This window comes from Mastigoproctus giganteus, chromosome 6, assembly GCF_048544385.1.
Source record: "Mastigoproctus giganteus isolate SK-2022 chromosome 6, ASM4854438v1, whole genome shotgun sequence".
Lineage (NCBI taxonomy): Eukaryota > Metazoa > Arthropoda > Arachnida > Uropygi > Thelyphonidae > Mastigoproctus > Mastigoproctus giganteus.
In genome coordinates this window covers 18418131-18433776 of record NC_143580.1, presented here as the reverse complement: position 1 = coordinate 18433776, position 15646 = coordinate 18418131, and the positions used below count along the sequence as shown (strand labels likewise).

At 35.6% G+C, this 15646-nt stretch overlaps 1 protein-coding gene across 1 annotated transcript in view; it reads right to left on the bottom strand.

Annotated features, from left to right (window-relative positions):
* LOC150084023 (uncharacterized) overlaps window positions 1-15202 on the bottom strand; it is a 53813-nt gene extending 38611 nt beyond the window's left edge. The window contains exons 1-8 of the mRNA XM_090375744.1: window positions 15149-15202; window positions 14838-14987; window positions 14312-14476; window positions 11274-11432; window positions 10083-10227; window positions 8758-8987; window positions 7435-7691; window positions 3722-3936 (exon numbers count right to left, since the gene is read on the bottom strand). Of these exons, the coding sequence (XP_090231870.1) occupies window positions 3722-3936; window positions 7435-7691; window positions 8758-8987; window positions 10083-10227; window positions 11274-11432; window positions 14312-14476; window positions 14838-14987; window positions 15149-15202 (1375 nt within the window). The remainder of the gene's footprint in view (window positions 1-3721; window positions 3937-7434; window positions 7692-8757; window positions 8988-10082; window positions 10228-11273; window positions 11433-14311; window positions 14477-14837; window positions 14988-15148) is intronic.
* Between the last annotated feature and the right edge of the window lie 444 nt (window positions 15203-15646).

Sequence of the window (15646 nt, the reverse complement as noted above, 5' to 3'; positions counted from 1 at the left end):
TCCTCGCACAGATACGTCCACTGGAACGAAACATTCTTTAGAAAGATTCGTCACTCCATGAAAGCCGTAGATCTGCTACAGTTCATGAACATCGGAAAGGGCTATTCCAAAAATAGTTCATGATACTGGGCTCATGGTCAGCAACCCTAATAAAAAGGTGCTGTAACCAAAAAATTTATTCCAACTGTATCCGTGACATACCTAAAGCCTCCCTAGTTGGTCCAGGTCTCCAAGTCACCTTCCTGGTTACAGGCATGGCTCATTTAGATATAAATTAACCACGCTTGGAATTGAAGAAAACCCATTCTGTCTCTGTGGCCATGAAGAAACCTGGGAACATATCATGTACCTCTGTTTCCACTATGATGACTACTAGACTAGACTGTTTACCAAGGTACAGGAAAATCCCCGAAATTCTGAGCACCTTTTTCTCACTGAAGAAAACTTCTATATAGCTGTCACTGAGTTCGCTCAAGATGTATTCCAGAGTAGGCGTTCTACCCACTTGAGGCACACATTACCAATTCCAGGACAATCCAACTGACGACACTAATTCTTCGTACATTTTTTGAACCTGAATACGTTTGGGTTTGTCGGGTGCCGCTGAAATCTAGCTTTGCCAGATGTGGGGATGCCAACGTGCGCTCTCCTTTGCAGATCTCCCATGTTCTGCAAACTGCCTTCCTTCACCTAGCAATGGGTGGGCTCCCAATGCCAAGGATGATTCCCACCTCTCCCCTCCCGCCTCTTTGCTCCACCGGAGGAGGCCGTCTTTCCTGATCCTCCTCCTTGTTCCCACTTTGATTCCACATCTCGTACTATCTTCCGCACTCAGTCTCATCATCTCTGTTTTTTTTTGTTTTTGTTCTCGGTCAGGAAACTCGGGCAACCCCTGACAGAGAACAGCCACTGTGGACAGCCTGGTTCAACTTCCAGTGGTGGTGGCGAGCAACGTGGAGTCCCACTAGGGGCCCTGCGGCTAAGCAGCCAGAACTTTACAACAGAACCCAAAACAATACTTTTCATATTCAACACACTAAACTTTTACTGACTGGCTTTAATAGAGTGCTGATGGCGCAGAGGTGAGAAACCTATGGTTTCCCATGTCTGCGCCATCAGCACTCTGTAAATGCAGTACTCTGTTCTTACCCAAACACTATGCCACTACCCTAATAATTGAAGTAAAGATCAACGATATTGAAATTCCCTATGGTTAGTTTACCAATGACGGATATTCCTGTGGGCTCTTGAACCTTCTCCATGATGTTTTCCTGAGACAACATGCGTGAGGCCTGAACTATCCTATTCATGGTTCATCGAACAAGTTCTGTAAGCATGCAAAACCGTCCAATATGGAACACCTTCGTTCTTCCATCTTTGAAGGACGTCTGTCAAGGTGGATTTCAAGGCCATATTGCTCTGTATATACTGTGTGTAAATTGCGTGTGAACGATTTTCTGTTTTCTGGAAGAAAAATCTGAATTTCAAGAAAAAAGCACCATTATAGATACCAAATAATCCTTTTTTTTTTCTGTGTTTAGCTGTCTATTTTTCTTATTTTTAAGGTAATCAAGAAAATGCTACCAAAAAGTATGTTTTCTACAACGGTTGATAGATCACCTGAGTGGAAAGGTTATTTTAGGGTGAAACTGGATGAGATTGTTCTTGTGAAGGACGAACCTTATCTTTTAACTTGGTTATAACTTTAATCACCTAGCGTCACAATTCCTAACAGGTCATACCAGTGCTACCTCAGGTTAGTAAAGAATTATTTTTCTTTAAGGAAAAATTGCAAAGAATGGATCCCGATCTGATACGTGCGATAACACAAGCTTTTGTGTCATCCTACCTAAGTTTGCAACTGATTTGAAAACTGGAATCCACATTTTTCTTTCACATAATTATTTTTCAAAAACTGGGAAAAACCAAAAATAGGTTTGTTTTTCTTTATTTTATAATATCCAAAATAACGATTTGTGTACTTTTTTTTATAATTAATTACGTTCCACTTTCTTTGATACCTTCTTCAAATCCTGGTGAAATCGGTCACAATTTTTGTCTCTGATGGAACAAAAATTTTTCCGGTAAAAAGTTAACATTTCTGGAGTGATTTTTTCGAACTTGTTTTTAATAAAAGCCATCGTAAATAGCCTGACCACAAACACTTTGTTAGGACCAGGCAATTTTGAGTTCTATTCGATAATCTAGACAAAAAACACAGTAATCACTGAACTGTGACCACTCCATCCTTAATGGACTATGCCACATAGCTCTCAGTATAAAAAGCCGAACCGCTTCATACGTTAGAGCAGTAGTAATATGAATCTGGTCGTGCAAATCAAAGATTTACAGTAGGAGTTATGGGACGAGTAAATATGTCACGGAGTTTCAAAAAGGGCATTGTGGGAGCTCGTGCTCAGGTGCTTCCATATCGGAAACATTGGCGCAAGCAACACGAATCCATGGATCCATCGTGTATGGGGCCCACTATCCAGGCAGTTGGCAGTGCATGCTTAATATGGACTCTACCGACAACTCTCAGGAAGCCATGTGCATTCTGCCATGCTGCAATTTTTCCCGGACAGAAAAGGGGTTTTCCAAGAAGAGCCTGCTTTGTGCCCAAAAGTTTCGAGGAACCCAGTGAAAATATCACCTATCTTGATTGTCCTCCATATTCGCCTGACTTCAATCCAATTGAACACTTGTGAGATGTTTTGAAGCAGGAAGTCAGGTGTATGGACACGCAGCCGTCATCTATTCCAATACATGGAAAGCCTTGCAGGCATCATGGCTGCAGGTGCTATGGACGTCTTCAGACATCTAGTGGAACTAATGTCTAGGGAACAGCAGCTGTTATCTGTGCGAATTGTCTTCAAACACGGTACTTGGAATGTGGTCATATTTCAGCGATCATTGATTGTATATAAATCGAAGAGATCACATAGTGTATGTGAGTAGAGAAGATGTATAAAGGGACGCGATGAAATCAGTTCACCGGCAATGGTAAGTTTTACTCTTATTTTCGGGCCACCCAAGAATTGCCTCATATGTTACCTCAATTACCTCATATGTGTAAGTGTCTGTAAACTGCATCCGTTCTCTGGTCGGTTTACCTGTTTACTGGAGGAAAAACCATGTTCTGTGATTGAAAACTTCTCTTTGCCCGTCTAAGACCGACTAACTCAGCGACGGAAATAAGCCCATAAAAGTTTCTCGCGTCATTGACGGAATTTGAACCGGGGCTTTTACACATTGTGTGGTAAGGACGCTGACCATGCCACTGTGCCACCCGCGCAGATATGGGAACTGATATGATCTCTTTAAGCACTTGCCATGGTCAGTCCAATCATTGGAACTCAATCCCACTAAACATCCGCAGGATGAACTCGAATGGGCTCGAATCGTAATCTTTTCTTGATATCACGCGAGGAATTTTACATATTTAATTTTGGACTCAAGTATTATTAGTAATAATTAGCGAAAATCGTTTAAAAAGATCAAATTATTTTATAAAATGGTAAAGAGAGAAGCAAACTAACAATAACTGTATTGTTTTGTTTTTTCTTTTAACATCAAGGGACTAAAGCGACCAGAAAACATCAGAGATTGCCCAAATATTTTCAAGATTAGAAAGGTGAACTTCGTTCTGATTTTGGGTGATTCTCGATACGTTTTATTAGTCCAGAACTGTAGTTTTATAATGATCACTGAATTTTCTGACATTTCCACTGAATGCTGAAAAGTTCAACAAAGAGAACCGCCAAAGAAACAGAATATCCTACAATCAGAAATGTAAAAGCTCCTTGAAGATGGTGAAGACACAAAGCTCGAACCTCCTGCTTATAACTCTCTGGATCTGTAATTTTCAGTTCCTCTTGAAAAAGAATATCATTAAGCCACTTGGTAGTGAGTCCAGCTTCTAGAACTTTCATAATCCTGGAAAATATTAATGACAAGTTTCAGCTCGGTTTTTTAAATTTTTTAAATCTAATTTTAATATCTTACCCTTAGACATTATTGAAAGATAAGTAATTACATTATTTACGTATCGATAAGATTTATCAAATTTTAGAGGTACACTTGTGGTTGGTGTTCCCATTTTGTTCTGCAAGTCTTAAATGAAAGTTTCCATCGATTAAACTGAAAATTCCATTACACCAAAAACATCCGGTCCAAACCTAACTGTGAACATTGTGCTTTCGTTTTTAGCAATTTTTCACAAATAAAATTTAAAATTTGACAACTGAGCACCTGGAACTAATACACTGTCCGCATGTGGAACCGTGATGCAATGCACCGTGGCAGATGATTCACATGATTGCTTTCCTCTATGGGATTATTTGCTAATTATTTGATTAAAGAGCATCGTTCGAATTCCACAGTCGTTGGTAAACTGTGGTAGACATTTAAGATGAAATGATTGATTAACCTTTTCCAAAGAAGGTCTAAACCTTTTGGATTATACCTTTTGTTGTTGGATTAGGGTTTTAGCTAATCGCAATACCAACTACTGTACCATTCCTAACGAAGCTCATCAACGAGTAATTCCGTGGTGGTTGTCAATGAAAGTAAGTGTGAGCTAATGAGTTCTGCCAATGTAGACAAAAAAAACTTAACTTTTCTTATTGCATCAACAACAAAGCGATCAAAAAGTTATTTTGCCAAAAATGTGGGTATTTTCATTGAAGAATCACTTTCCTTTGATGTCCATGTCTCAAACATTGTGAGGGTAGCTAGAAAAATTAGGATTTCTTAAAAGAATTAACCGAGACCTCAATCAATTCGCACCGTTCATATTTCTTTACAAAATTTATGTTAGGCAAGCCCTAGAATATGCCTCCCAGGTCTGGTGCCCACATGTAGCTTGCCAAAAGCAAGAAATTGAATAAATCCAAAAACGAGCAATGCAATACGTCTGTTTCAGAAGTGGATTACAATATAATGAGAAATATTACCAAGAGTGGTGTATATTCTTTGGACTTGAAAATGGAAGAAAGAAGAGACAAAGCCGATACTCAAATGCAAACACACACACACCACACACACTGGTCAAAAGTATGAACCTTTGTATTAAGCAATCACAGGCACAAGAAATGCAAATAAATGCAATAATCGGAAGCCAGAATGAGGAAAACGTGTGACCCATCAGACTTTGAAAAAGGTCTCGTCAATGCGCTTTTAGCAGGAACCACGATTCAAAAAACGAAAGACATAACTGGTTTCTCAAAAGCATCTGTTTCAAGGGTTATTATGGCTGGAAAACAAGCAGTTCTTCCACATCTCAAAGGCGAAATTGTTGCAGAAAAACAATACTTTAAGAACGAGGCCATAGTGTTCTAAGCACGACCGTACGGAAAATTTGGATATGCAGTGTTCAGAAAATAACATCTGAATTCAACCAAGCCCAGAACTGCCCTTTTCAACCGTGCCATACTCAGGGAACTGAAGAAATTGGGTTTTGGCAGTCGCCTGCCTATTCGGAAGCCACTTGTTTCAGAGAAAAACAGAAAAATTCGTTTGTAGTAGTGCCGAAAACGTGGTGATTGGACAGTGGGACAATGGAAGGAAATCATAGTCAGACGAAATTTGTTTTTCTTTGATAGTAGGTAGAGAGTGTGGGAAGAACCTCACGAAGCGAGATTGCCTGGTTAAGACAACCCAAGCATCTGGAAGCAGTGTCATGGTATGCGGAATGTTTTGCTAGGACAGACTAGAGGCTTTGATACCTGTGAAAGAACGAATGCCATTCAGGGAGCACCTGAATTTTGTATCAGATCTATCGCACCCTGCAATGTTACACTTTATCCCAAAGGTGATGGCCACTTTATGGATGTCAATGCAACAGCGCATCGTGCAAGAATCGTACGAGAATGGTTTGGAGAACATGACACGGATTTCCACCATCTTCCCTAACAACCCCCCCCCCCTACATTTACCTGATCTCAATCCTATTGAGAATGTGCGCAATATATTGGAGAGAGCTATTTGGCAACGAAGTCCTCTTCCTTCATCTTTGCAGCTACTCGATAATGTGATAAAAGAATAGTTGCATTTATTCCAAAACTCACTAAAATACCACATTGAATCCATGCACAATTGCTATTCGAAACAATGGCAGCCCGATTCGATACTGAATAATGGTTCTTATTTTTTTTTACCCCATGTGTATGTAACTCTACCCTTGGTAAACTCACGGGTTCCATACTTCAGAAAACAAAGGAAATCACTGGTGTGTCGGAAGCAACGTCACAAAAGTATACAATGAGTGAAAGATGTCTAGTTCACTAGCAACACTCTATCACCATCCGAAAACACCGATGCCATCAAATTGCCAGCAGAAGGAATCAACTTGGCTTTTTTTTTTTCTTTTTTTTTTTTTTGAGGGGGAGAAGAGCTGTGTTTCCGCTGTTTGGACTGCTCTTTTGTCTCTGGCTGAAAGCGATGGACCACGTCTCATCCATGGTCACAAACCTTGCAAGGAAATTTATTTCATCTGCTTGAAAACGATGAAAATGTTCACTTGACTTAACAGCTCGTGCATTTTTGATCTGCCGTGAACAACTTTCGACCCATCGTGCTGACACCTTTTCCATAACGATAATGTCTGTTATTATGTTTTACAACTGTCACCCGTCGATCACTCATCACGAGATCATGCATACTTTCAACAACTTCTGGAATGGTGGACGTTGCAGGTCTTCCAGCTGTCTCTTCCTGTTTAAATTCTGCTACTCACTTCTTAACCATGCAACAGGAAGGATCATTGTCCCTCAACATTCTGATCATATCCTCATGATTTGCTTTTCGCGCTAGTCCCTTTTTCTCAAATATTGGATGACCGCACAGTGAATATCCATCTTTCCTCATTCAACTTTTAATTACAGGTCCTGTCAATTTTGGGAACTGACGAAATTGAATTCCGGACCTGTAATTAAAAAAATATCTTATTGAAACTGCATGAAACTTGGTGGATTGCTATTTGAAGTGTTATACATTACGTCCAAAAATTTTAACACTATACTACTACCCTTTCATACTCAAGCCATGAACTTTTCAATCCCCTTCGTATTAGCCAGCAATAAGATTCTATCTTGAAGAATCTTGGTACATGTGAGTAAGTAGTTGTCAAATTGGAGCAATTTGACAACTACTTACTACACAGTACAGTACAGGAATACAATACGATTACATAGTGGACTTTAGCATAAAGGGAAGCCAGATCCAGCTTGTTTCCCATCTTGAGTTTTACAAGCAGTTGTGCTGTAGCTTTTGTGTGCTCACTGCATCAGACTAATAATTTAAATTATTAATTAAATTTTAATTTGTCAAATACTAATTGGTTATTTTCAATTAAGTGTTACAAATTGATCGCGTATTTTAGAGATTGAAAGAGAGGGAGATTATTATTAAGATAATTGATTGAAGTAGATTTACTTAATGCTGAAGGTTTCCCGGCAAGGATGGCCATGTTGGATATAAAAGCCTGAATAGGAATAATAAAACAGATCTTTTCCAATGAAGAAATTATGTCTATCAAAAGGAACCGTCCCGAAATCGATTGCTGTATCGATGTAAATGAATGCGTATTTTTCTTTGAGGACTCTGCTTAGTCCCTCTTTAACTGTGGCTACAGAATAATTCTCGTTCTTCAAGTGATGACCAATGATGGACATTAAACCAGAATGTGCATTCTAGAAGAAATAAAAAGAGTTCGATTTTTATTACAGAAAGAAAAATATTTTTTTTTACTTATTGTGGAATTTTGTAGAACAAATCAGATACATTTTTATTAGTGATGGGCATTCGAGAGGTAACAATCGATTATTTCGATCATATTCAAATCATTCCAATGATTTATTCAATTATTTCGATTATACTCATGACATTTGAGTGATTCATTCGATTATGGAAAATAATTCGATTATTTCGATTATAAAAGTCACTTGAATGATTCATTCGATTATATCATTTAGTTATGCAAAATCATTCGGTTACGCAAAATCATTTCGATTATACTCATATCACTATAATGATTCATTGAATTATTTCGATTATATCATATAATTGGAATGACACAATCGATTATGGAAAATCATTCGATTATCTCGATTATACTCATAGCATTCAAATGATTCATTGGATTATGGAAAATCATTCGATTATACTGTTCCATAACGGAAAATCATTCGATCATATCATCCAGTTATGGAAAAATCATTCGGTTATGTAAAATCATTTTGATTATACTCATATCATTCGAATCAGCTATTCCATTAGGAAAAATCATTCGATTATTTCTAATATATTTATATTCTTAAAATGATTCTTTCAATTGTATATCATTCGATTGTGAAAGATGGGTTCATCGGCGACCGGAGTTCAAGCCGTGACTGCTAAATACGATGCTGTTTCTTGATTTATCCTTATCTTGTGAACTCCTCTGACCGTGTAGTCTTCCCGGAGTATAAACAGAAAATTTATTTATTATTATTATTATTTTTTATGGTGAGATTATTTTATTCGAATGACATAATTGAATTACCGAAATTGGTGAGAAAATAATGCTTCAACCTGCGATGCTGTAAATTGATACAATCGAATTATTTCATTCAATTTTATCGATCGATTTTTATCATTGGATTATATCATTAATTATTTCATTCGATTATTTCGCTTATTGAAATCTCCCAATAACTAATCATTCGATTATGCCCATGACTAATTTTTAATGGATCAAACAATTTTCGTACAACTAACCGTGAAGGACGAGTACTCTGCTGAGTTCTCCAACGAACCGCAGGTAACTATCCGTCTTTGAAGCGCCTTCGCCAGTTCTTCTGTAGTATCGATAGTTTTCTCCCACTCAGGAATTGTAATGAATGACAAGAGAGCTCCTCCATAAGCTATCACAATAACCATGGCAAACATCCACCAAAATAGTGCCAGTAATCGGAATGCAGGATAACGAAACAGATTGGTGTTCATAGCTGAAACACAAAAAAAAAAAAACAATTAGTACTTATTGGGCAAAAATAGTCATCATCATAAAAACTATCAAATAAGAAGAGGAAAAGTGGACTTCAGAATTACCTACAATATAAATGCATTGAAATTTGACCAGGAATTTTCACTGTTTCTCCTAAACAACGAGGCGGATCCGTACCATTTCTAATGGTACACGCTCTTAATCTCATCCCAAGATAGCATCTTAGGAAATCACCAAGCACAGAAGCAATGTGTAATCAAGAAGATCCATAAGAAAGTGACATGGATATGCAGACATTTTCTAGATGGAGTAGATCTGTGCGATCAAGCTGATATCCCATCAGAAAGAGTAAATAGCATTTCCAAAGAGATCCCAGACCTCTTGTCTTACAGTCTAGATATGTTTCCTTCAAATCTGCTTCACTAACGGATGCGAACCCTTCCTAAATAATTCTGTACCGCAAGGATAATAGCACCTTCCATATAGTTGGGACACATGCATATCATAGACGATATACACTTCTCCCAACAATATATCATAAACAGGGTGTGATTCACAAAGAATCTGGGAAGAGAGTCAATGCTACTTTCGACAGGTGCCTCAAAGACTGTTCAAGTGCTTTTTCTCGACTTTAGTGGTAAGGAAAATGGTGGAGGTGTAATAAAGGGTGCAGTATTCAACCTATTCAAAGGTTTTTATAGTATGGACATTTATATAAGAATGGAATTCTTAATGACACAACATGGTTTTCGTAGACAAAAATCATGTAAACTAACCTAGTTAATAATTTAAACATTGTTTTTCTGGATTTTAGCAAAGTATTTCAATCGTTCCCTCAGGAAAGGTTATTATACTGTATAAGCTGGAACATGTTGGGATCACGGGTAAGATTCTAAGTGGATTGCAGGGAAAGAAGCAGAGGCTGAGAATTGCTTACAGGAGCGATCATTAATATAATATTGTTATTGTTAAGTTTCATATTATAGAAGTACAGAATCAAGTGAGAAATCAAATCCAATTAAGTATTGAACATAATAGCGTTACATAATTTCGTGTTATATAATACGTGACATGAAAACTCAAAGTTTTGACATACCTTTGAAAGTTAGGCTTCCATATAGAAGCCAGACAAAGTAGTAAAAGCTGACCTTTCGAGCACACGTTAGGTGAGAGGACAGGGACACCACGCCGTACATAACCCCGCTGACACTGAATGTTGTAATTAGTAGCAGCAGCCATATCTAAAACAAGACAAACGATCAACCATTAATTACTTCTTTAAGTAAAGAAAGAATAACATAATAACTGCACAAATACAATTACATCCGACCCAGTGGAAGAGAAATTATGCTCCATGCATTCTTCCAATATCTACCTCTAGATCTAAATTAACCCGTCTGTCTAATGTATACATACAGTAAATGTTCAAAATCTTTTGTAAAGCGCAAAATATACAATTGGAAAATATTATTTAAGAAAGTTTGGATATGTATCATTAAATTCTTGTTGTAATATCTCTTTTCCATAAATGAAATGCACACACTCACACACAAAGAAGGCAATCGGAATTATAGCGGTCCGAATTAGCGAGGTCTTAACTGTATAAGTTTCCATGGTATCCATTACATGTAGGCCTGACGTAGCTGAGTGGTCAGGAGCATGAGTGCAAACTCGTGACTGCTAAAAATCAATCAATCAATTTGTATTGATTAATTTATTGTAAACACCACTGACCTGGTGGTCGTGCGGGAGTATAAACAAGAATTCTTTGATATGCTGTGAAAGACGTACGTAAGGCTTTGTTTTGAATTAATTCCAAACAACACGTGACGCTTAATGGTACTCCATTAAGCATTTGGAGTGACGCTTAATGGTACTCCATTAAGCATCCATTTGGAGTGACGCTTAATGGTACTCCATTAAGCGTCACTCCAAACAACCCAACCCAATTCAACTAAAATAAAAACATCTCAATTGATTGTCCTACATGTTTAGGATTATTGAGTACTCCAAATAGTTAAAGAGTACTCCAAACAGCCCAACCCAGTTCAACTAAAATGAAAACATCTCAATTGATTGTCCTACATGTTGAGGATTATTGATGTATATCTTCTCAGTGACAGAAATGTTTGTGAACGCTCTCTGACATCGCGACCACTTTTACAGTTACTATTATTTTTACAGAGTAGCACATAACCTACTTGAACACCCTCTAATTAACGTGAAGAACAAGTTATGGCCCAATTTCAAAATGGTGAATAGAATACAGAGAAAGAAAGCTCCTTACCTCTTTCGTGAAAGGAAATGCCAAAACTTCGGGATGTAAAGAAGCTGTTGGAGCTCGTACTACAAAAACAATCGCATTATATGATTGTGGGTGAACAGCATCAGCACCCTTAACTCTCTCATAGCTGTCAGTTAGCTGAATGGAGGTGATATCGGCATCCTAAAAAAAAAAAAGGAAAAAAATACAAAAAAAAAAAAGTTTCATCAATTACAAACTTAAGATGGAATTCTTTAAAATCTTTGTGCCTGCAAGGGGGATTTATCCCCCCTTGAAGATACAAAGCCAGTTTCCGAATTTCTTAATCACACCTCGTATGTAGTTCATCTGAACACAGAAGAAATGAAATTAGGATAATCCTTAACATGCGAAACCTGGATACTTACAAATATCGAAACACAAAAAAATATAAATGAGGTTTTAATAAACATCACCTGTCTGTACAGCATTCCTATCAGGCCCGTAAAGTTGTTCCCTACTTCCAGGCCGAATTCTCCATCTGGTGGAAACACTAGTTGGTATCTGCAAATAATTCCTTAGGTAATTATAATATTAATTAAATTATAACATTATTAAATTTTAAAATAAAATAAATATATCCAAAAGCTTCTAGTTTTAATTATTGATTTAGATAATGAGAGTTATAGTTAAAATTTTAAAATTAATTATTATTAAAATCAGGTTCTCCACCCCACCAAGGAAAAGTTTTTCATTCGGCAAAATAGATAAAGCGACAGTAGAATTCGATATTTACAGAAAGTATAGACTGACATCACACCTAGACGTAGCTGCTTTGGTGTAAACACAGAGCAAACAAACAGAAATGTTATTTTTAATAATAGTTTCTGCAGTTGAGTTTATACTCATGACCTACTATGGCCGATCGGGCTAGCCAGGTGGGTAAAGTGCCCTGGCAACCCAAAGGTCGCGGGTTCGAATCCCAACTCGGAGTTGGATCAAAGTACTGCAAAAACCTTGGGAGGTGCATTATGGCCACAGAAGTCGATGCGCCAATAACTACCAAAAAAAAAAAAAAAAAACCTACTATGGCACCATCTATATCATTAGTACAGCCATAATCGTTATTTTATATATCATGTGATTACCCTAAGGTATCCCAATACTTTGGTAGTGTTGTGTATATTTCTGCACAATATGTGACAGTATTCGATGCAGCTAATTGTTAACTCAGAACTTCTAATCTCGATCCAGTGTTGGTCATTAGCTTTTTTTCTATACACCTATAGAAAAATATAGGCATATCTATATATACAACTATTTCTATATATCAATAGAAACAGTTTTCAGAAAAAAAAATTATTATTATTATTTTTTTTGATTTATTTTAATTGCAAGCAAGGGTCGGCCATGTTGTCTTGCTTGAGCTCCTATCAGTATCGATTAGATTATTATTATTATTATTATTATTATTATTATTATTATTATTAGCCATATGGCGCAAGGAAGCCTGAGGCTTATGCTGCACCAGTCAAAAAAAATTTCTGAATTACCCTGAGAGAGAGAGAGAGAGAGAGAGAGAGAGTAGTAGGGAATCACCAAGAAAGAGAAGAATGATGATATCCAGCTCAGAACCCTGGGTTTGCCAAGCCCGTACAATGATTCTAACAGTTATTTTATCAACTCAAAATATAAATTATTTAAATTTAATACTGTATTTTCATTTAAAATAAATAAAAATTAAATTCTATCTCAGTGGTAATTTTATTAAATTACCACTGGTTTTTTCTCTCTGGTTTATCATTACTCTTTGGTTTCTCATTAATAACTAATTAATTATTTATTTTTTTTTTTTTTTGAAAAAATTGAGATTTAAATCAACCACCAGAGGGTACTCCAAAACTGACATTCAGCTGACCTCTCAGCGTCAGACGCGAGACTACAAAAGCATCTCCAATTTCACATGAAAGAATTCAGTTTAATTAATGTACTTTTTACTCAGGTTTGCTTTGTTTTTGTAATTTTTTTTATAATTCGATATATTATATCTAATAGTTTTAACATAATACAGTTATTGTCTAAACTTGTACTTTTAATCAAACATCTTAAACAAATTCAGGCAGAAGTGAATAATGACTTTCGACTAAAAGGTGATTTATGTGCAAAATTTATAATGCGGAAATTAAAAATTATTTATGGAAATTAAGTTTATGTAAATAGCAAACTAAAAATACAGATATATATCACTTTGTTCGATTAATAAATATCCTAAATTCTGTTAATCAGTTAAGCCTATTTACATTTACTGTGTTACCTTTTAGCGTCGACTGCTAAGAGATTACGCAACTTTCTTGCGCCTGCGCAGTGCTGTTTTCCAAAGTCCACATAAGTAAAGTGCCAAAACTAAACATACTCACTTAAAATGCATTATTTGAGCCAGAGTTTTAAATAAAATAGCCGAAATTCCTCCTCCCAACTCAAACTCTTCTTTTGAGTTCATTTTCACCGTCAAATAAGGGGACAACTATTTAAAACAATCAAAATTAATAAACACATATTTATTTTAATTTCATATCAAAATTATAAATCGCTATTCGTTAATTAAATTCATTCAGTTTAAAAATTTTAAATAATTTAAAATATAAAAACATTACATTTCATTAATTTATTTATTAAATCTCTATTAGTTTTAAAAACTATTCTTAAATAATAAATTCTTAAATTCTTTAATAATAAACACGTTTTATTGTAATTTCATATTAAAATTATAAATCGCTATTCGTTAATTAAATTAATTCAATTTAAAAAAATTAAATATGAAAACATTAAATTTCATTAATTTAATTTATTTATTAAATGGCTAATAGTTTTAAAAGTTCTTAAATAATAAATTCTCAAATTCTTTAATAATAAAAACGTAATTTCGTATTAAAATTATAAATTGCTATTCGTTAATTAAATTAATTCTATTTTAAAAAATTAAAAACCTTAAAATATGAAAACATTAAATTTCATTAATTTAATTTATTTATTAAATTGCTATTAGTTTTAAAAGTTTTTCTTAAAATCTTTTAAATTTTTACCTCTTTGGTGGCAGCCTTCACCAAAGCGTTATTCAAGTTATTGCATTTCTCTTTGTCAATGAATATTCTACTGAAATAAGATAGCTTGTATGTCTTCTTGTGGACTTGGTTCGAGTCTACTGGAAACAAAGGTTTCCTGTACGCAATGACTTCGGGTTTGCTGTTCTGAAATTATATACACATTTGCCAAATAATAAATCAAATCGAAAAAGTTAAAATTTAAATTTTAAAAGTATTTTTTTTTTACTTTAAAAAAAGGGAAAATTTTTCATGAACAGCCAATAACGAATGTTTTGTTTTTATTTATTTATTTTTAGGTACAGAAGTTTCTTTTCGCTTGGAGTAGCGAACTCGATGTCAGATTCCACCGATTGTACGAAGGGAATTTTTACTGTCAAAATCGGGTGTTTTTTCAAACTGCTCACATGGCAGTTTGGAAAAAGAATTTAGCAAAATCATCTTTTTTTTATATAAAATCACACGTATATGATTTTTTTATGAAATAAGGAAGAAAGAAGCCTCATACCTCAAGAATCGCTGAAGGATCCATCAAAATAAACGAAGCCTCTCGTACTCCAGGAGAGCGAACCAAGATATCTTCGTAAAGCTTTGACTGATTATATTGTCCATCTGTGAATATCAGCCATCTGCTAGTGAACTTGGCCCTTGGGTGAACCTGCAGTTAAAGTACAGTAGTGGACAATAATTGCAACAAGCGAAATATATATAAAAAAGTGGTCGCCATTTCTTTTCCATACGACCACCATAAATTCGCATAGCAAAAAATTGAACTGATTTTTCGAAAAATCGACGAATGTATGACCAAAACCGACCTACCAAGGTAAACATCTCAACTACCCTTTCAGCATCATAAGGGAAAAAAAGCACCATTTGGTTTCTGCCTCGTATTCTTATTGCCTCTTTGGAAAAGGGATCTGCTAGTTGATTAATAAATACCAAACCCTTTGGGTCTGAGAAAATTCGAATCGGAAGATTTCTCTCGTGGAATTTTTGAATAACACACAGTACCATCCTACGATCTGCAAATAAAGTATTGTTTATTGGGTTTTTTTTTTCAATAAGTGTAAACTAAAATAAATATAACAAGTTTATAATTTTAAAAATCACTTCAGTTTTACTGTATTAAAAAATAGACATTTTAATTTCGACAGAAATATGAATTTTTAATAGGATGAAAATGGACTTAGAACAAAAACATACCTGTCTTTCTGGAATTAATTAGCATAATTTCGAAATATGATCTAAACGTAGCATCCGTCAATGCAGAAATTAATGGCAACGTTGATTTGCATATTCCATCTATGTCCACCAAAG